Raw genomic sequence first — 22,875 nt, forward strand, 5'->3', positions numbered from 1 at the left:
GTAGGGGGAGGTAGACATTAATTTTCCAGTGAGCAAAACCAAATAAAAAGTGGTACCCATAGAAAATGAAAAAATCAAAATTAACAAAAAAAGAGGAAAGAAAGACACAGTAAGCCAGAAAATTATCTACAGTATTTAGAAGTCTGTATGGGCTTGCTCTGTGGTCCTCACTCCTACTTTATAATACTGAATCCTACCATGATGTGCTGTGTTCTTCAGCTCAGACCTTCCTTGCCATGCTTAATGTCTTCTACTCTTCATTTATTTTGCTTTGAGCATTGGTTATTAGTTGAAAACTATAATTATTGTAGGAGAGTCTAAACAGTAAATCTCATTATTGTAACTATTATAAGTAGGTGTAACAGGCTGAGGGGGAGGAGTGAAAATATTAGATATAATGGAATAATTAGAGTCCATCAAGTAAATAAGTGAGCAGTTACATTTTTCTTCTGACTTTCATTAGGTAATATAAGGGCCATAAAGGAATCAACTACCGTAAAAACAAATTGCTTGGGTCTTTACCTGAAGTACTTACAATGTAAAAAAACTTCAGAAACTTTTGCAGAGATGAAGAATTGCACATCGTCAGCTTAAGTGTTCAGTGTGTCCCTGAAATAGGCATATTCAAAGGCTTGGGCTCTGATCCAAATCCTATGTCAATAAAAGTGTTCAGACTTCTAGAAACCTTGCTTAGGCCCTTGGAGAATTACATTTGTGCTCTATTTCTTCATTATGAAATGGAGAAGTTGTTGAGAGATCGCTAAGTTTTCCATCTTTTCAGTTTCCTTATAAGATTTTGCAGGAGGAAAGGGCAATATACAAACAACCTGCCCCATACAATGCTGTAACTTTCTAAGATTTGGGATTGATTTGTACAAACATTGTGTTGCTAAATATTTCTCACAGGCCAGCTCTTATAGACTGTGATGTGGAGACGTATGTGTGCACCTCACTTTACAGTTTAGAGGGAGAAAAAGGATGATACAGTAGTATCATATGCTGAGCACTTAGGAACTGACAAGTGACAGCAGCAAGAGCAGTGAAGTGTTTTCAAATGGGCAATGCTGCCTGGATAATGAAACCATCCATCGGGGCAGGAAGCCTGTGTGACCACATATAGGTTCAGCTTGTTAGCCATCATGTTTTCCCATGCTTGGGAGAAAGTGAGTAATTTGATACATGGACCACAGATTTGAAAAATCTTGTTTCTGAAGTCTTTGGCATTTGGTAGGGATATAGCTGCTATTACTGAAGTATCATTGCCTCTCTCTGCAGAATCTCTCAAACTAAATGCTGTGTATTTTCCTGTTCAAAAAGAAGGTGCTGTTTTGCATGACTCCCTATACTAAAAACAGCCAGCCATTTCTTCTGCCAAAAAAATGTTTAAATATGAATGTGATAGAAACAAAAGGAAAAACAATCGAGGATGTAGAGGCTGTAGTCCTTACTCTCCAGTGACTCCTGGTATGACATGGAAAGAGTCACTTAACTTCTCTGTGTCTCAATTTCCCATCTGTAAAATGGGGTTAAAATACCTACCTCACAGGGGTGTTGTGAGGCTTTTTAAAATAATGTTTGTAAAGTGCTTTGAGATCCTTGGATGAAAGGTGCAATAACAAATCAAATTATTCACTTTTTTAGTGCAACACAAGAGTGCACTTCTGTTGAGATGGCTAAAGGCTTCCAGCTCTTTGCAGCTCTACTACATACTTTTCACTACAACTTCCCTCTCATCATTCGTTATATCTGTTGAAAGTTAAAAAGAACGATTTTTTCAATCAAGTATACTTGAATTTTCATAGTATTGTGTGGATGAGGGCTAAAATAATCCGGTATTATTCTAAACCTGTGTTGCATATTCCTTGTCCATGCAACCCTAAAGCTAACAGAAAAAGGATATATGATAACTTTGTGATCTCTTCACCTAAACTGGCTAACTTGGGTCTTTTTGAGACAAACTCAAGCCTCTTTACCAAATAAAAAACTGCAATTTAGGTCAATGGTTACAAAAGTTATGTAAGGGGTAGAGTAAGTGTTTTAGTCCTGTGTGTTTTTCAGTCTTTTAACAAACAGCCATTTAACAGCATAGTGTAAAGGTAGTTACCAAGTTAAAGGTTAAATATTAGGAATTGTAGAAATATGAAATGAAAGCAAGATAAGACTTTACAGTGCTGAATCAAAGACACATAGGTTCATATAGAGCTGCTGGGCTAACATACTTTCCAGAAGACCCTTAACACAAACTAATTCAGTAGCTAAAATTTCAGTTTAATAAACAGGTGACAGGTGCTTCACTAAAGCAGGCTCAGCATCCATTAGACTGTTATTGAGGAGAAGACATAGTATACATAAATATCCTTTTAATCAAAATTAACTGCTGCATGGAGATAAACATGAGCAAAATAGCTGTTAAAGAAAGTAGATGCAAAAAAAGGCAAAAAATTAAAAGAGGAGGAATGAAACTTGATTAAAATATTTTGTTTTCCTGCCTCTCACATCTGGGATTCATGCTTTACACTTTCTTCTCCTCCACCACCTTTTTTTCTTCTTCTTTTTAGGATTGAACGGGCAGGAGAACTGAAAAGGATATAACCAAACAAACAGAATAAAAAGTATTATAGTTACAGCTTTCACCCAACTTCACCTACTCAAAAGGAATTTACATGTCTTCACTCATACAGTACGTGATTCATATTTTGACTTTTCACTGTTGTGGAGGCAAAGTATAACATAGTCCTCCCATTGGTGATCATTTACATGAGTCTCATTCATGAAAAAACAAACACAAACCTCTTTTTTTAAAAAACAAACCCCCAAACCTTTCACATTTCAAAAGTTGGCCTAGAATAGTCACTGCATACCTGAACAGTTCTCTGGGTGGCTTGAGAAAGTATGGTTTTTTTCTAACTCTGTATTTCAGTATTCTGTTAGAGCTAGATTTGAACTGATTTCACCAGTGTTTGTAGATATCTCATTCTAAACTTGAAGGCACTGGCAAGTTTGGAGCTATAGCTCACTGCTTCTTTAATTACTTTGATGTTCCTTCTGCTACATCTGACTGCCCATCAGATGTAGTTACAAGAAGCATTCCACAAAAGCAACAGTTTCTACTGAACAATCTTCTTGGCATCAGGTTTTATCCTTAATTTTTAAATTAATGTAGGATTTGTTTGTACATTTCACTTTAGAAAATTATTATTAGTGTACTAAAACATTTGCTTTTCAAATAGCACAAACTAATTACCAGTAATCCTTAACTGCCTACTTCTATGCAGTCATTCAAGTTGGAAACTTTTCATATAGGCAGTGTAAGTGCAATCCCTTACTTTTACACCGAAAATCTGACCCTCTGATATACTTAATTTTTGAGAGACTGAAACATAAATATGGATTATGATTATCTTGAGAACAACTGAAACTAAAATGAAATCAACTTTGATGATAAATAGGTAACCCACTATTAACTTGGAATATCTTGTCATGTGAAAATTCCATACATCCTTCCCTATTATTTAGCTTCCCACTATATTGAAATAGATTATATATACTATATAATATTTTACCATTAGAGCATTTTTTTCCCCTACTTGTAGCCTAGTCATCTACCAGTTCTGCTTAACTACAGCCTACTATCATCCCAGGATCCCTAACCACTGTGTAGAAGAAATACTATCTTGTGGCTGAAATATTAATTATTGTGCTGTTGAGCTTTGTATTTAAAACTCTGATTCATTAACTTCTCCACTGACATAAAAATTATTTTTATCAAAAATTATTCCCTATCATTGAAATGTTAGTGTACAAGCCACCTACTACCTGAAATTTCCTACTTTGGTTTGTTTAAACCAAAACATAAAAGTCACACTTTAGAAAATGCTATAGATGTACCAGTGTTGAAAATATATCTGAACTGAAAAAATGCTATCAGAAGTTGATGGACTAGCTCTTGAGCAGGTGTTAATTGTCCTAGCTCTACTGGTTTCTTTCAGTTTGCACCAGCTGAAAAACTGGCCTAGCATGTCAATGTAATGACAGATTTAGGAACTTTTTTTTCCAGTTGTGATGCAAAACATTTAAATATTGCTTGAGTAGCCGATTATCAAAATATTTATCAGACGTTCATTAGTAAATAATGATGAATATTAATGTGTTTTAAGAATGGGTCTAAGGATGACATAACTTCTGAACATGAGATATCAGAAAATGCTCTCGGGATGATACTCATCTGACCAAATATGGATATTTTTAAGGTAGGCATCTAGTCTGAGTCCCTTTGTTGTCAGTAAAGAGAAACAGGTGCTTCTAGTAGTTACTGATTTTATTCTCAAGAAGATATCTTAACCAGATCTGGTGGACTGTAATCTTAAAGCTTTTGCTTCTCTTACTGACTAAGGATGGGAATATCGGATAGCTTACTCAGATATAGATGCCTGCTTTGCTCATATCTAAAGTTAGGTGAGATGAATCTCACCCTCAGGGCCTCACATTGGCTCCATCTTCTTAAGTTGTCCCTCTGTTATTCAACAATTGATAAAACAAAGCTAAGTAAAATGTGGTAACTGTACCATTATGTTACAATACGCAGGACAGTAGATAGCAGCCCTGTCATACATTTATGACCATATAATTTGGGCTAGCATATTTACCTAAAATTATATTGTGCATTTAGTTGCTTCTATCTTCCTTTCATGTAACAAGTCATTTAAAATTCTTACTTCTCCACAGTTTGCATAGTTAAACTGAGATATTTTGATTTCTACTGGTGGATCCACTAAGTAAAATGCCATTTTGATCTTTGCATGTAGTTACTGGTTATCTAGTGTTAATGGTGTGTATGGTGTTAAAAAAGTGACAATTTCCTGCTTGGTATATATTCTTTCTCTTTTGGTGAATGGCATTCATCAATAAGAGAATAAATCCATTAGTACTCACTCCTTTACCATTTACTATATTTACAGGAAATACGGGAGTGAGAAAAGTTGGAAGCATAGTCAGTTATGCCGTATTAGTAATATGATTGTAATAAACCCCATAAAACTGTAAATACAGAAGTGAAAGGAGAAACCTAAGTATTTATACCATAATATTTAGCAGTAGTAGTAATTAGCATTTTGATTGCATTTTTATTATTGGTTCTGTGAAAGAAATTCATGTGAATAGCAAATAAACAAAAGTAGCCCTATGGACTATAGAGAAATTAACTTCACATGGGCCTTAGAGTTGTAGAATTGCTGTACGATTAACAATATTTGACATGTAGTTTGTTTTCTGTCCATGCAATTGCAACAACAGTTCCAATTGTAGCCACTTTTTTCTTTTCTTTTCTTTTCCTTTTTCTTTCTTTCTTGTTTCTTTCTTTGTTTCTGTTTTTTATGCAGAAGACCATCAAATGAATTGTCACAATACTCGAATAATGCAAGACACAGAAAAAGACGATAACAATAATGATGAGTATGATAATTACGATGAACTGGTGGCCAAGTCGTTGTTAAATCTTGGCAAAATTGCAGAGGATGCAGCATACAGAGCCAGGACAGAATCAGAAATGAACAGCAATACATCTAATAGTCTGGAAGATGATAGTGACAAAAATGAAAATATTGGTCGGAAAAGTGAGCTGAGTTTAGATTTAGACAGTGATGTTGTTAGGGAAACAGTGGACTCCCTTAAATTATTAGCACAAGGACATGGTGTAGTGCTTTCAGAAAACATTAATGACAGAAATTATGCAGACAATACTTCACAGCAAGATAATAGGAATATGAACTTTGTAATGCTAGGGAAGCCTGTGAACAATGGACTTACAGAAAAAATGGTGGAGGAGAGTGATGAAGAGGTGTGTCTCAGCAGTTTGGAGTGCTTAAGGAACCAGTGTTTTGATCTGGCTAGGAAACTCAGTGAGACAAACCCACAGGAAAGAAATCAACAGCAAAACATGAACACTCGTCAGCATGTCAGGCAAGAAGATGACTTCCAAGGAAGAACACCAGACCGGAATTACTCTGATATGATGAACCTAATGAGGCTTGAAGAACAGTTGAGCCCCAGATCTAGGACTTTTTCTAGCTGTGCAAAGGAGGATGGTTGTCATGAAAGAGACGATGATACCACCTCTATTACTTCAGATAGGTCTGAAGAAGTGTTTGATATGACAAAAGGTAACTTAACCCTACTTGAGAAAGCAATTGCTTTGGAAACTGAGAGAGCAAAAGCCATGAGAGAAAAAATGGCAGTGGAAGCTGGAAGGAGGGATAATATGAGATCATTTGAGGAACAGTCTCCAAGACACCTTTCTGGAGATGACAGGAAGCCTAAACCCAGTGACGGCCATGTCAAAAAGCCATATTATGGTAAAGGTAATATTTCTATATACCGTATGTTATGTCATGAGAAAGTGTGAGCTAACGTGTTAAGTTTTGCGTAGATTTCTGAAATGAAGTTATTAATTCTACAAAATGGGAACTTAAATTGTAGTAGTATGACATGATTGTAAAATGGCATCGTGTTGCAATTATAAAATAAACACATTCATTCTGCAGTGTTAGAAATATGTACAGTATTTCAGTGAATATCATTTGGCCAAATTTAAAAAATAACTTCTCAGGGAAACAAATGAGATCATGTTGAAAGAGGCAAAGATTTTTCTCAAGTTTTTAATATATTTTATAGTAATAATTAAAAAGCAATAAATAGAATTACATTACAAACTATATTGGAGAGTGGGGTTTTACGTAGCAGGTAGTCAAGCAGCTATGAAGTGCATATTTTACAGATTGGATTGGGTAGGTGGCATCATGACTTATAAAATTATCATCAAATGACAGTTATTGATGAAGCCTCTCCCATCTAAAATGTAGAATTGCCTGATAGAAATTGAACAGTATCAGAATGACCGATAACATAAGATAGGGGCAGTGACTGCACATTAATTATCCTAAGATAGTAAGGTAATGGAAACCATTTGCTATGCAAGGCATGGTGTGGCCTGGGCTGAGATCAATAGCAATTTCTTTCTTATGTGCATTCCACTTCACTGGTTTCATTCCATTGTGGAAACAGTTAAGGTGCTGCCTTGACCATAATTCAATTTATAAAAAAAAAAAAAAAAAAAAAAAAAAAAAAAAGGGGAAAAAAAAAAAAGAGACTAAAGGTTACTTTTAGAATGCCTTTTAATTTATAGTGTTATCATGGTGATGGTGTGTTTATATTACCACACCCCTCTTTAACGTGTCTACATCTGTACATGCAGGGCCATGTTGTATGAAGTGTTCAATACCTCCTGAGACTGATTGAACACCCCTGATTCCCATTGACTTTAGTGGAAGTTGAGGATGTGGTATTTCTTGGGAGATGCTAAGAAGGGACTGGGTTCATCTTCTATGTGTTGTAAAAATATTTGGTTTCCTTCCTACAACTGAGATGCGGGGCAATTTTCTCCTTTTTATAAATCCCTGTTTTGAAATACTAATATTCTTAAGATCTACCTTTAATATTCAGGTAGGGAGACAACATCTTGGTCCAAGAAAGTTTTTGGTCTTTTTTTACAAGCCTTAAAGGAAAGTAATGACCAGTCTTTTAGAAAAGCATGAAAATTGCTGATGTCAAACACTCTTCTGCAATGTATTTTAGTGAAGTTTTGTTTGTTTTAAACACAAATATGTGGTTCAGTGAGTGTTGTAGTTACTTTGGGTATTTAGGAAAGACAACTTTCTTTAGTTAGTGTATTAATGCATAGCCATGGGGATGTTGTGCTAAATGTTGTTCACATATGACCTATTGTAGGTGCATTTCCCTTTGAATATATGTCTCTAATAACCACAGAAAACATGGCAAACCAATATTAATATTTGAAGACCATTTAAACTCTGGTGTTGTCCAGCCCTACCAGTCTATGTATGCCTGGGAAAGTATTTATGCATATAGATCTGCTGTCTCCAAAAAGACTATATAATTTCTGACAGTAACAAATGTATGGACTTCCTATTTCAGTAAATTCTAGAGGTTCTTTAAACTATCCTGTCTCTCGGGAACTGCAGGCTGAATTGATGATAGCTCCAAACCCCAGCCAGGGACCAAATGTCATGGTAGTTTGGACCAAGAAACTTCATGGAGTAGATCATTCTATGCTTTTTTAATAATAGAAGAAAGAAAAAAATATTCCATCCTTTAAAAAACATAGGAAACATTCTGAGAGTTTTTGAGAGAGAAGCTTTATAATTAAGACAATTGCTTCTATCATTTGTCCTCCACTCACACATTGTCTTCCAAATACTCCTGGAAGAGATACCCACAGAGAAGTATGATATGGTTAAGTTGAAACTTTTTGGGTATACAAGTTTGCAGTGAGAACTACCTCCTGGCTTCAGGAGTTTTGCTTTCAGAGAACACTGAAACAACTGTTAAGGCACCACTAACCATTTTTTCCCTGCCATTTAAAGCCTTCTAAACAGGCTTTCTTCTGAATTTTATGAATTTTAAAACCTTTTGAAGCCTCTGACAACCTTCACTCAGGCAATGCTCCCATTGTGGCAAGGAGTGAGGAAGGTTATAGAATTAAATAAAACTATACAATATTTCTCCCAATTAGCATAAAAGGATTTACAAAAGAGTATCCAGTGTTTTGTATAGAGTTCTGAAAAGTTTAGTCAAATGTCTTCCATTAAAAGCAATGGGAAATTGTGCAAGTACAATTTTATGCAAGTTTTGAAATCATTAAGAATAGTATACAGCATCTTTTCTGACTCATTAGACCATAAAGGCTCTAAGGATCTGATTGATAAATGCTATAATTTTATAGCATAGACCTGAATACAGAGGAGGATTTGCTTGACACTGTTAGTGTCCAGATCCTCAGTTGCTCTAAATTAGAATACCTTCATTGACTTCGGTGGAGTTCTAACAATGTGGAGTAGCTAAATAAAGTTCTTCTGGTTTAATGTCTCTAAAAAGCCATTATGGTCTATTAATCATCTACATTTTTTGAAGTCTTTGAATATTGTTATATTTACATAATTTATATTTCATTTACATTACTTATTCACTTATCTAATAATTTTACACATCCCAAAGTACTTGACTTGGAGACTTGCTTAGAGTTGTGTATGTATGTAGCTGTGGGCTTGCTGTTCTAGTGGTCTCAGCACAGGCCTATCTGGCAGGAATTCAGATCACTCCTCTGACATTTGCTCCTTCTGTGGCCTTGGGTTTACCTTCTTGATCTCTTTGATTCAATTTCCTGACATATAAGATTACAGTCTTTCCAGGAGTGTTGTGATAACAACGTGTATAGCACTTTGGAGATAGATTTGTATGTGTATTTATCATTAAAGAGCATGAAACAAAGAACTGTGTCCTACAGTCAACATGCAAGTTAAGTAAAATAAAACTTTTATAATGAGGGATTCCATTTGCAAAAGACAAGGTGTAAATTTTATATTAAAATTTAAGAACGGATTTAAGACATGGAGAGTCATTACAATGGGTTAAACAATTTCTCTAAAAGGAAGGAGTTTTGAAAGAACTCAGAATGTAAAAGTATATATAATTATATATAGATATAAAAACTACCAGAAGGAAATCAAGGGGAAAAAAGTCCACAACTGGATGTGGATGTTGGATTGTATTGATTCATGCTGAAAAAATTGGGTTGTATATGTGAAGTTCTGCAAGCACTGAAATTTCACTGATTGTACTGAGGGTTGTATTTGTTGAAGCTGGGGTGGAATTTAATGTAAGAAAGAATTAATAGAAAAGAAGTAGCAAAATCTTATTTTCCAGAGATGAAAACAGAAATACTGAAGCAAAGTAATGACAAAAGCAGCATAAAATAAATTAGTATAGCTCATATTGTGTATTGAAAGGAGGATGGACTTAAAAACCGCAAGAGTTGGTTGATCTTTAGCCAAAATGGTAGCAGTTAGAGTATCCTGACTTTTATTCCTTTAATACTAATATAAAAATCAGCAATAGTGTTCAAAATCTGGCAACTGTGGTCAAGGTGATAAGATTTAATTTGTGCCATATGCTGGGCTGGAAGGGTAGGGGTGTTATTTTACAGATGTTCTATTAAATGAAACAAGCTATTGAAGTATGTGAAAAAGTTCTAGTTCAGGATTAATCTCACCAGCAGTTCCACTACATTATTGGCAGAAGACTTTATTCTGTTGAGAAAATGTCTATTTAGACTTTTCATTGAATTGTAGACAGAAGATCCAACAACATCCTAAAAGATCATTAACCTTTTAATCATATGAATATTCAAGTATTATGTATGCATGTTTGTACTGACCCAAATTCACACAGCAAGTGATACTTTCTGTAATTCTGATTGCAATGTTTACCCCACCATAATTTATTGAAGAGAAAGGAATATTCACCTAATTTCTACCACTTCATAAGTAATTTAAAAAAAAAAAAAAACAACAACCAAGAGTCATGTCCTCAGTGAGCCTTGGAAAAGGGATTTATTTGTGCTGAATTGTTATGCTGAAGAGCTGGGTTTGCTACTCTCAGAACATTGAACTGCTGTGACAGTACATTTGGAGACCTTAATACATCAGGCAAATAAGAATGTAAAGAAGGGAAATTCCAACTAAAGTTTCCAAATGACCTTACACACTGTTGCCAGCAGAACATTGATTGACAGTGGTATGGCTTTGCTATAAAAAGGTCACTTTCCAATCACTGTGAATGGATATTGCTGTGATCATAGGAACCTGCAGTCTGAAAAGAAAATGGGATAAAAGTGACAGAACTGTGTTAAGAAGTAGAAGGTTTTTTTTTTTTTCTTCTAGTTTTCGTAAGAACATTTACCAAAGAGTAAATGACATGATTAAATGAACCTTCTTACAGAAATGTGAAAAGCATCATTCACTTGACACATTTGTTGTAAATTATAGATCCCTCAAGAACAGAAAAGAAAGAGAGCAAATGTCCTACCCCTGGGTGTGATGGAACTGGCCATGTAACGGGGCTTTACCCCCATCACCGCAGTTTGTCAGGATGCCCACACAAAGATAGGGTCCCTCCAGAAAGTAAGTTCACATTGTTTCATGGAAACCGGGGATAAAACGACAAAGATTTTTTCTAGCATGCTTTTTAAACCTTTTATTTTAAAAATTAATTTCATTTTTCAGTATGGTTTGTCTCAACTTAGTCAACTGTTCTGTGTTATACTTTTTCCTTTATTCCATCATTTCCATTCTCTACTAACTTTGACACTAAAAGAACAACTTTTAAAGCTGTATTCTTTGATTTTAACAATTCTAGGTTATTTTTAAATTGAAGTATTCAGTCAACAGAGAAAAGGTTTCCAGAAGATGTGCACTGCTTTTACTTCTGCGTGCTGATGTCACATTAGCTGTCCCTGTTGTCTTGTACAGGAATAATTGTACTTGAAAAAGTTGGAACCCCTTTCCTTTGTTGTTGTTGTGTCTCAAACATAATTTATATTAAACTAGTTAATATCATTAAAAATAACAATTTGGCTGTTTACTTAGTTACACAATTCAGGATTTTGAGCAAACATCCCCTGTCAGTCCCATGGGTGGAATTTCCTGCCATGTCATTGTGTTCACCGCAAAGGAGGTTCACCCATGTGAGCTCACAGACATTCACTTGAAGTCAGAGGGCTTCATTTCTGGAAGTCACCTCATTGGCTGGTGGAATCAGAATAGTTCTGTTGAAGCAAATTGCTCTATGCTGATTTACACCAGGCAAGTGTCTAGCTAAGATCCACTTCTCTTCCACACTAATTTTAAAATGGAGTTATTCCATTGAAGCCTATGGACTTAAAATCCCCACTGTCCATCAACACTTACAGATGTAACCTCAGCTTAAGGAAATGTTATAAAGACAGACAGGGCTAACATGGACCCCAGTTTCCAAAGGAAAGTAGATTCTGAAGGATAAGAAGTAGATGAGTACACCAAGAGTGGCAGACATAAAAAGTCTCCTCTTTCATGGTAGAGTGACTTCTTCCAGAAGTAAAGTAATGAGGAAGTGCTTTAGGAAACTTTACTGTAGCTTGGTTGATCTCTGAATACAGTAGAACAAATAGAGTCATTTCTCTGCTTTACAAGATGCTGTAATTTTCTGAAACATGGATATTTATTCGGTTGCTCAAAGTTCTCTCATTTTTACAAATGGTAAATAAAAAGCTCTTTAGAAGACTTTGTAAATCAAAGAAGAATATAGCTTTAAACTGTTTGCATGCTCTTGTACCTACTAAAATGAAAAAGGTGAGCTCATCTTTTTATTTTTTTCCTGTGATGTTGGCCTTGTGAAGCATGTTTCAAGAACAGCTTTGAATAATAGGAATTTCAGAGTAAAGCTTTTGCATCTATACACATTTTAGTACACTGATGATGGGGTGATGATGATGGTTGTCCTTTAATCAGTATACGTGGTTAAATTCTCAAGTCTCTGAACAGCTTTTATTCAGTTCTTAACTCAGTCAAGAAATTCTCTGATTTTATCAGCTCTTTTTTTGAGTGAGAACTAAATACAGGCTTCCACACTACCTCTTGTATGAGAAAACCAGAACTCTGCAAGGGCTGGATGGCCTTTTTCCATAGAGTGATGCACTCTGCCTTCCAGATCTGAGATATTGATTCAGATATGTCTCACATCGTACAAAACTCTAGTGTTACCAAAAAGTCCTTGATAATTTGGCACTTAATAGCGTGACCTTTATGATTTAGAGGAGGACTGCTCTGAGCACCCTGGGAGTAAGTCTTCTGTCCAGCTTGCAATGGATGCAGATGAAAATCAGTTTACTTGCTTAAGCTTACCACTTAATTATTTTTTACACAATTTTCTTTTTTTTTTTTTCCATCATCCCTCAATTTTTTAAGTGCTTATTTTAAGTTTTTAGTCTTTTTTTTAAAAAAAAAAATCTGTCCATTGCAATTTTCACATCTTTAGAGAATGTAAGTGAAAATTAAAGGACCAGTTCTGCTCGTCATATAGGTATGAATGATATATCTATGTGGAAGCGGGCAAAACTGACCCCTAGCTCAATTGGGCTCTCTTATAGGTAGGGTTTAATTCTGTTCAGGGTTGTACTGAGGTGTGTTTCATATAATTCAGTGTTCTGCCAGTATAACTTGGGAGCAGATTTTCAGCTCTTGAGTTTGATACTGTGTGTATAAAGCTATGTATTGTGAATGCATACATTTCCTTGAAAGAATTTTTCTGGTCCGTAATTTTGTATTGGACTGTTGCTAGCTCACCCTTCAGTGTTGAGCTGATCTTTGCTCATTGTTTTTGTATGAAGAAGGTGTTGGAAGTCTTCTGCTTCAGTGTTGCACCAGAGATGCATTTGTTTATAGGTTCTGTAACCTTCATAACTTTCACTGTTGCCCTGTGTTTATGAGCATAGGGTCATAATACTTCCCTCATCAGGCTTTATTGGCTATGTGTGTCACATGTACTTTGAGGAATGCTGGTTGTTAATGAATCCTGCTTTGTTTTAAAATGGTTTCATATATACTGGGATTTGATTTTTTTTTCTTGTTTTCATACTCTGCTGTTTTCTCTTACTCTCCTTGTCAAGTTCTTGCCATGCATGAAAATGTTCTTAAGTGTCCTACACCAGGCTGCACAGGCCGGGGCCACGTAAATAGCAACAGGAATTCCCACCGAAGGTAAGGATGCCGTCGCTGGATGCCAACCTAGAGGGAACAGTACCTCCGAACTTCAGCCCTTCTAGCAGTCCATTGGCAGGGGGGGGGTGTGAGTGTGCGTTTTGTTGTTCTGAAGATTGATAGATGGTGCTTCATGTGCATTATCCATTTTAAAGACTAACAAGTATTCATGTGTTTTCTGAGGAGGACGAGTGTGCGTTTGCTTCAGTATGGGTGAATTGATACACAGAAGACATTTTAAGCATCCTTAGATTTTTGGATCGATTTTTTTTTTCTTTTTGTTTTGATATTAGCTGAACAGCAGTGGTACAAAACAAATGGGAAAACTCCTTGTGGGTATGTAGCAGGGAGAAGGAAGAGTCTTCTAACATTGCCAGGACTAGGGCAGAGTTCTTGTTCTCACACTACACTCTCTTTGGGGATTATTTTATAGTGCATGAAAAAACCCACTCTACTCCTCTAAAAATTATTTTTTTAATACATAGAAATGTCATTTTAAGAACACAGACATCATAAGAGTTAGCTTTCCTGTTGACCACAGTCTCAACCTTAAAGTCCTCATTCAGCTAAAACTGAATGAGTTTTGCCTGTTTAAGAAACATTATGAAAATGTCTCCTTAAATTTAAAAATGAGAAGCCAGAAATGTTAGATGTAAATATTCTATCTAAACAGAAGAGGATCAAGAAAATTAGCAACTTTTCTGTAGTTTCCTAAGATTAGTAATAGATTCTTATAGAAGGAATGCCATTGCCTATTAAATTCTGTGAATCAAATGACAAAATTATCAAAATGTTACTACATTTGTAAATTTTTAGTACGTCATAATTTTCCCACAGAACAACAAGATCTTGCTTATTTCTTTACAGTTTTAAAAAAAACAGGAAATGTAGGCAAGATGGTAAAAGGGACTACGCAAGGTTCCTATTATTGAATTCCTGTTTTCACTGTTAATTGTAGGATGAAGGCTTCAGGGACTACACAGGTAGTGGACATTCAGTCTTATCGAGCTCTGGGTTACTATAGCCACTCATATTAACTGCCTGTCTCCTGGAAGACTCTTATGGGTACCAGCCCATCTGCAATAAGCTCTGGTACCCCTTTCTTCTCTGCAGTGCTACTGCCAGTAGATGCAGCAAAAACCCCTGAGAAGGCTTTATGGGAATTACTGCTGCTCGAAGCAGCATCCACTTCTGGTTGAATATCTACTAGAATATTTGAGATGTCTGAAGAAGAGCATGTCAGTGGAGCATAGCTGCCCTCTGGCATGACTCCAAAACCGCACAGAGCCCCCTCACCCCTCTGCAGAACTAGGGCAGCGTAGGAGGGCTGGGGGGAGCAGTCTGCAGTCTGTGCTCACCTCTTTCTGCAGCTTTTGGGGCATTTTGCTCTGCTTCACCTTTTTTATTCTTTTTTTCCTCCTTATTTCCTGTAGAGAAGGGAACATCTGGGAATGCACTGATTTGCCTTTCATTTTAATTTCTATTCCTGTGGAGAACACAGAGAGCCGCGGTCACATAAGCAGGCAATAGACTATGACAAGGAAAGGACCCCCTCCATTGTCAGGTCACAGGTTTTTACAGCTTCACTAAGAGCACCATCTGCTGGCATCAGTATATTTATTTTTCACTGTTCTAAATCTTTTCCAGAAGAATCAAGCTTATTATTGTCACTTCAATAATAGTTCAGCATTTGCAAATTTAATTGAATTTCAATTCAAGTGCAGAAGTTCTTTTCATGTTACATCATCTACTATTAGAAAACATACTTTAATGGCTGAAGTTCATGAACAAACACTAAGTATAACATAGTTGAGATGTAGATTTAGAGACCCAAGACCAGATTTGTACTCATTTATATGCCTAGCAAAACGATTGGAGTTAATGGAGCTGAATGAGTTGTGAAGCAGTGCAAGATTTGACCTATATGATGTTGTCATTTAATCATCTTCAGGAGCCATTTCATTGGCAACATTTGTAGATGCATAAAGGTCACAAATCTGCTAGCAGAGCTGCACAGTAGATTCCAGTTTACACTCTCCTCTCCTATTGGTATATTCCCTGGCTGACAGCCATGAATAATCTATCCATGTACAGTCAGAGAAGAGCAGATGTGAGATCTACCATGCATCTTTGAAAGCAGAAGAAAGGAAGTCTATTCTAGACAAAATACATATGACCAAAAAGATTGTGGAAACTCTTTTCCTTCAGATTCTTCCTGATGCTGGCTAAGGAGGAGAAGGAGTAATTGGATCAGTGCTATAATGTGAAACTACGCAGGACAAGACAATTAAATTTCCTTTCTGTAATTGCAGCCTCTCTGGATGTCCTATTGCTGCAGCAGAGAAACTGGCTAAAGCTCAAGAGAAGCATCAGAACTGTGATGTGTCAAAATCAAACCAGGCATCAGATCGGGTTTTAAGGTATTAGAAATCACTATAATACTTATTATTATGCAGAATTCATCACACATTCACCTAATCTGAGAATTTATACGTTGTATATACATATATATATATCTCCTTTCAAGAAGAGTTAGAATTAGGGCTTCTGGATCCGATTCTCACAGTGTATATTTCCCACTCAATTCACATGGGGGAGGGTTGGTAATTATTTTGGCAAATACATGTAAAGCTGAAAAGCTCATTTTTGTCTTAGGCATTGTTTGGTGTAAAGATGACTGCTGGAGTGCAAAGTCTAAGAACAATGTGAAAAAAGTTGGTATCTTTTGGGAATAAACTAATATTTACCGGTAAGTCTTGGTTTTTTCAGCAGGCTTTTACTAGTAAATATCAGTTTAAATTAAACCAGAAGCCCTATTTGCATTACCAAACTGGTAGTACACCTTTTGTCAGGACACTTGGAAAAATGCCAGGTATAGCTTAGATTCCAAAATAAGGTCAGGCTTAGTTCTTTGTCTCTGTTCCCCCACTCACTGCCAGGAAGGATAGAATGAGAGGAAAAATGTCGTAAATTTTCATATGGGAATGACCTTGAACCAGTGTGACATAATTATACCCCATATCTTCATCAATACAGGGTTCTGCATTTATCCAAAGCTATATCCAGCTTTGTGCTATTGTCTCCTCTTCTAAGATATGTGGGTGGAAAAATGTTATTTCTAAGGAGCTGAAGTGTGAAGGATACATGTAAAGGAACTAGACTTCTGCACGACTGTACCAGCCTTATGCTGATGATGCCCCAAGAGCTGCAGAATTTCTCCATGGATACTGTGATATCTGTGGGCTGGGATAGGTACATCCCTCCCAGCTGCCTTGAAGAGCGTGGAGGAAGTGCCGCAGCTTTAGTTCCCAGAATTTCCTACTTATCCCATAGGTTTTTTAGTATTTAGCTGTCTTCTAGATTTAAAATCTGATAGGGTAGCTTAAAATTAAAGTTTTCTACTCTATTATCAAATCATTCTTTGAATATTCTCTTGAAACTTCATCTAATCTTGATGGTCATTTCAAAAACCAGTCTTTCCATGAAACTAAGAACACAGAATTATGTTTCATATGTACAAAAGACTTTTTGTCATGCTTGCTGACTTTTGTTTTCTTTCTTCAGATTGTTTTTGATGGGCTTTATCTTAACTGGCCCTAATTCAGATTGTACAGTTTTTCATAGAGCATCCCAGACAGTTTTCTTGGAGAAGGGTTCTTCAAATCCTATTAATAAAAATCACCCTTTGAGGAAGTAACACAGTTTCTCACTTAATGGAAAAAGACAGATCAAAATTGCAGTGGCTTTTACCACAGCTCATTAGAGGAAAGCCACTGAAATCAGGTGCCATACAAAGAAGGCAAACTGCTCAAAAGCTGTATCTGGTTTGCTGGCAAACTCCCTAGGAAGTTGCGCTGCAACCTTAATTTTGCTTGTGAGCCTGCCTTGTGTTGCAGATTTTATAGACAAATAATGCTTTCATCTTGTCTCCTGCTTCCCTTTTACCTTTAAGTCATTGAAGTATTTAAGATGAAGAATTTGGGAGCTATTTATAATATTTGTATGCAGGCAACTGATGGGCAGACAGAGATGTTCTAAGAGTAAATCTTGAATATTTGTCTTCATCGCAGTTTCCATCCCACCTGCATTTAGAATTTCTTACTTAAAAAGAAATTAAATTCAGAGGACTTTTGTTCCACAGAAATTTTGGATTTGCCTTGAACATACAGGATCTGAATTGCATTTTTTAGCTAAATTTAGATTATCTTGAGACAGGATCAAAATATTATTCATATCAGCTCATTGTATAAATAAAGCCAGTGTATTTTGTGAGGAAGAAGTGTCTAAAGGAACAAGCGTACATAAATCAAAGGGAATAGTATGACTAATATGATTTCTTGGGTGATCTTTACATAAATATCCTGACTAAATTCTATGAAAATGAATTCATTCAGAAAAACATAATATTCAAAACCTATTTCTTACTGTTTATCACATTCCATTTTGTCAGTCAGCATGATGATACTTCTGGTCTTGACTGAATTTATGTTCCTATGAATGTTCCTTCCATTTCCTCTGGCTATAAATGCAGTAAAGAAAAAAAAGAAAAAGAAAAAAGACTTGATTATATGATTCTTGATTCCAGCAGAAGCACCTCAGGTGTGCTGTTCATCATCTTTACCTCCTGATAAACACAGTGGGTAGACACTCAGCACTGTGTAGCAGTTGTTCCCTATCACCCAGTCATATAACACTTTCTTATATAGGTAAGGTTTGCAGGATCTGACCTTCATTTATCTGCTTTGAGAGCTGATGACTTCTGTGTCCACATGCGGAAGACTGACAGTGGAGTTCACTACAGCATTCTTTCACTGAGATTTCACAGTTTCTGCAGTGGCCAAATGATATCAGTCAGGGCTTTTCCTGACTATCCTCCCTGATCCTAAATGAAAGAGTAATTTAGGTGGTACAGTTTTATTCTGTATTCATTTGCAAAACCTTCCTTGAAGTGTGTATGTGTATCAGGAATTGCAGCTCCTGCCAGAACCTTGCATTTAAGGGTGAGCAGGACATGTGAGGCAGCAGCTCAAACTCAACAGAGATTGTGAGACTCTCCTGTGTATTTCTCAAGATGAACATGGTTTTGTATATTGAGGGATGAAACTGGACTAGCTCCTTTGGAAAGAATACAGGAAAGCAGCATACAACTCTGTTGAAAGAAATTGAGAGGAAACTCCATTAAGTGTAGCTTCCAATGCTATTTTTAATTTTTGACATTTAAAGGAATTTGTCCAAACTTCTGACAGTCCACTTGCCCTGCTTTAATCCACCTCCCAAAAGAGAACATGTTTGCTCTGTGATGCTACGACATGGGGAAAGGGAAACCCTGAAGTATTTTAAAACAGAATTTTAAAATACTTTCAGCTGCAGGATACATTTAGTGGTATTAGAATTAATTTTGTCTAGGCTTTGTTCAAGAAAATATATATTGTTTGTCTGCTGAAAATAACCAAACTAAGCAAATGCAATAATATATTGCTGTCTCTTGAGTACAAGAAATAACTAAGATTTTCTAATCTAAACTATAAATTATGCACAGACTCAGTAAACTGAACTGCATCTAACAAACTTTACATATCTTTAATTTCTAGGCCCATGTGCTTTGTTAAGCAATTGGAGATCCCTCAATATGGCTACAGAAACAATGTCCCCACCACTACACCCCGCTCCAACTTGGCCAAGGAACTAGAGAAATACTCTAAGACTACGTTTGAATATAACAGTTATGACAACCATGCCTATGGCAAGAGAGCCATAGCTCCCAAGGTGCAATCCAGGGATATATCCCCCAAAGGATATGATGGTAGGAGGTGCACACTCTTATACATGAGAGACAAGTTTGCAGTTAATCATGTTGTTGTATATGTAAACATCATACAAATAAGACATGTTTTCATGTTCATATAGTATTATGAGGAATGCTGTCATGTGTAAATTATTTTAAAGGCCTTTTTAAAAAGCATTGTTTTATACCGTACTTGCTTCAGGACTGTTGCACTGACAAAAGAACATCTCCAGCCATTAAGCTCCTGGGATGTGTTGAGATTGCAATAAAAGTTGAGTAACAGAGCTAGTCCTTATGTTGCTATCTGGGAGACCTCGCCTCAAGGGTCACATTAGGTTCCTTGCTTCCGTACAGTAGTTCAGGTAACCCATAAAGATAACATACTTGCTCTGTGGGGATATGGAAGTAGAAAACCTGGATCTCATTGCACTTCAGAAATCACTGCTACTTTCGTAATGAGACATTTCTGCTCATTTTTGTCTTCATGAATACACCTGTTGAATTCTCTGGAAAACCCAGCCTAAGAAAGATGTTTAGGAGTAGGCTGAAAGTGACTTCAGTTCAGGGGAAGACAATGGATGGGGGTTTTTAGGCAAGAGGATTTTTATTAGGGGGGGAAAAATAACTGCAGGATAAAAAATGAGGATTTGGGTTGTAGCTTTTGAGGACATCTGGAATTTTTCAGAGCAATACAATTATATGTGCATATATATATGATATGTGTGTGTGTATATATATATATATATATATATATAAAACCAAACTGTGCCTTTATCTTATTTTATTTTATTTTTGAATGTTAAGAGTTTATTTTTTGGTTAAAATAGTTGATACTACTCACTGACTACCATAGGAATTTCAGGCAGGTGTCAGACTTTTGTTTAGGAAAACAGAAATAAATATACTATATAGAACAATTTATGCTGTTGCCTGAAAACAGACTCTGACATTCAAAGTAGGTAAGTGGAAAAAGGGAAAATTGCTACAGCTCTTGCCTTCATATTTCTGATATTTTGGATATTTTGCTTTCTCATAGAATGAACAGGTATGTTCTTGCATTATAGCAGAAAGGAGAAAGGTTGTGAAAGGCAGCATATTTTTGAGTAAAAGTGCCCTTTTTTCTTCTCTCATACACTCGTCTTGTTTGCCTGTATCAGAATAAGGGTTTGAACATTATTAAAGATAAAGCACTAACTGGAGTTAGTAAGCTAATGAGTGTACATAAAAAGGTAAATGACATATTAACTGTTGTGTATATGCTCTGTCTACTCTTTGCAGAAAGGGAAGAATCAGAGTATTGCTAGGGATCCTGTGGACATGCATGTTTTCCGATCAACATACTGATGGTTAAGCAACCAATATGTTTTTCTCATTTAAGACCCCTTTTCAACAACTACTTACAAACTCCACTTTTTTTACTGAATCACCAGAACTTAAAAATACGTGTAACATGAAACACAAGTTTAACACTGTCCTTGAATAATGAAAAGCTAGGGTGCGGTAGGTTACTGTCTTTATGCACACTCATCATCCTTTGATATAAATAAGAATTTTACTTGGAGATAAGACTGGGACTAGGTTGCTTCACTGCTCAATAACGTGAACTAGAGAGGACTGAGGGACACTGTATACATGTGATTCCTGCTGGTACAGCAAGTATATGTGGTTCAGGTGTACTCAGAACAACTGAAGAACATTATAGCCGGAGCAGGTTATTTACCAAACAAAGGCTAATTCCCTATGGATTTGTTCCATACCCCTGGTTGTGCAGGGGCAGCACTTGCTGTACCTGGTTCCAAGTAATATGTGTGCTGTTTGACCAGACAAGACATGCTGACATGGCTGGCCCCAGGGATGGTACCTAAGTTGAGTTTTTCTCTGTACCCTATTAGTGATTTTCATTAAACCTTTACGTTTCACATCAATCTGATGTTCCGTAAGCACTCCGTTATATTTGTCTTAAATTGACAAAGTTTTCAAAGTTCCTCAGGAGAATCAGCTAAATTCATAGAACAGTGAAGTGATTTTGCTGACAGCTATTAAATAACTACATGTGAAGGAGATTTCAGGAAGAGGCTTTTCACTTAAAAGAACCACTTTTCTCAAGAAACTTTGCATTATTTTTTGGTGATTCCATATTTGTGTGTAAAAAAACCCAACTAATTATTGCTACTAAAACCATTATGGAGGTGCAGAGTGCACACCTATTATGTATAATGTATGTCAGCAAATCACATTTATATAAAAGTATATAAAAGTAGATTTAGTTCTGAAAAGTTATCCTGAAAAACCTGAAATTAAACCCAAGGTTTGTGGGAAACTTGCAAGTAAACAGCGCTTTAGTTTTTCTGACTGTATGAGACAAATAGTCTAAGGATATGAGAAATCAATAACTTCATGTCTCAATCTTCTTTAATTGTAAGCTAACACTGCATTTTCATCATCAAAGAAAGGAATTATATGTTCAATAAGTGTGTGGTTGTGAGTGACATAAACACCTCCTTTGGATTGTTTTCTTGATTTATTTTCCCATAAGTTTCAGTAAAAGCCAAACAGGAAATGGATACTTTGTATGGTGGGGTAGGATGATTTGATAATTCTTGAGAAATCTTGTGTTTGTGGGCTTGTTTTTCCTTTGAAACCAGTTGTATTGGATGTTGAGCTTATGGTATACAACAGTAGAGATAAGAACAGCTGGACACAGCAGGCAAAGGAGACAGCAGCTCTTTCAGCTGCTCAGGCGGTGGTAGGAGCTCCTCTTATTCCACCAAGTCCCGGGTCCTTCCATCTAAACACTGAGAAAATGTTAGGAGTGGGATTCATCTGACCATATATAGACTTCTATAATGTCAGCACCTACATCAGAGCTCGTTATTCATTTCAGATCAGAGGAGAAAGATAGACACATCTCTGATCAATTCATCTCCTCCTGAAGGACTTATTTAAAATTGGTCAGGTGAATCATTGCCTGAGAGTTCCTATTTTTTTCCACTGCCTGTATAGGAAGCCTGTAATGACTAAATCAGATACCTGAAGTTAGGTGAGATGAATCTCTTATTGTGCAAGTCAGAAAAAGTCTTGAAACTGCAATCAATTTATGTAACACATTCGGTATTTAGGTAATACTCGGGTTCCTGGGCAGAATTTAATTCCACTCCAAATATCTTCCTTTGATTCTTGTGTTGTTGGGGTCTCTCCCACTCCTCCATTGTTAATTAGCAAGAGGAGCCTGTAGACTTTGAGAGGGTCTTTGTAATCAGCTCCCAGGCATGTTTGATGAAAGGCCAGTTTGGGTATGCAGCTGGTTAGACCTGTGTCTGTTATTTAATGGGGAAGGTGTTTTCCACATTTAGTTTCACTCTGGATCACAAAGCGTAGGTGGACTGCAGAGCTTCCAAAACCTGTGCCACAGGGTTGGGTGATGTGTCAAGCAGAATTACCTGG

At 36.3% G+C, this 22,875-nt stretch overlaps 1 protein-coding gene across 13 annotated transcripts in view; it reads left to right on the forward strand.

The window, feature by feature from the left end:
• MYT1L (myelin transcription factor 1 like) overlaps positions 1-22,875 on the forward strand; it is a 310,674-nt gene that overhangs the window by 220,314 nt on the left and 67,485 nt on the right. For 7 of the 13 annotated variants that reach the window (XM_026844773.1, XM_026844772.1, XM_026844774.1 and 4 more), the window contains 5 exons: positions 5,379-6,356; positions 10,899-11,033; positions 13,556-13,646; positions 15,959-16,066; positions 19,238-19,449. In XM_026844773.1, the coding sequence (XP_026700574.1) occupies positions 5,379-6,356; positions 10,899-11,033; positions 13,556-13,646; positions 15,959-16,066; positions 19,238-19,449 (1,524 nt within the window). Of the gene's footprint in view, positions 1-2,571; positions 2,681-5,378; positions 6,357-10,898; positions 11,034-13,555; positions 13,647-15,958; positions 16,067-19,237; positions 19,450-22,875 lie in introns of those variants that run through there. The other 6 variants (XM_026844768.1, XM_026844769.1, XM_026844778.1 and 3 more) reach the window with 4 other exon arrangements.

This window comes from Athene cunicularia, assembly GCF_003259725.1.
Source record: "Athene cunicularia isolate RWA chromosome 3 unlocalized genomic scaffold, athCun1 chr3_part1, whole genome shotgun sequence".
Classification (NCBI taxonomy): domain Eukaryota; kingdom Metazoa; phylum Chordata; class Aves; order Strigiformes; family Strigidae; genus Athene; species Athene cunicularia.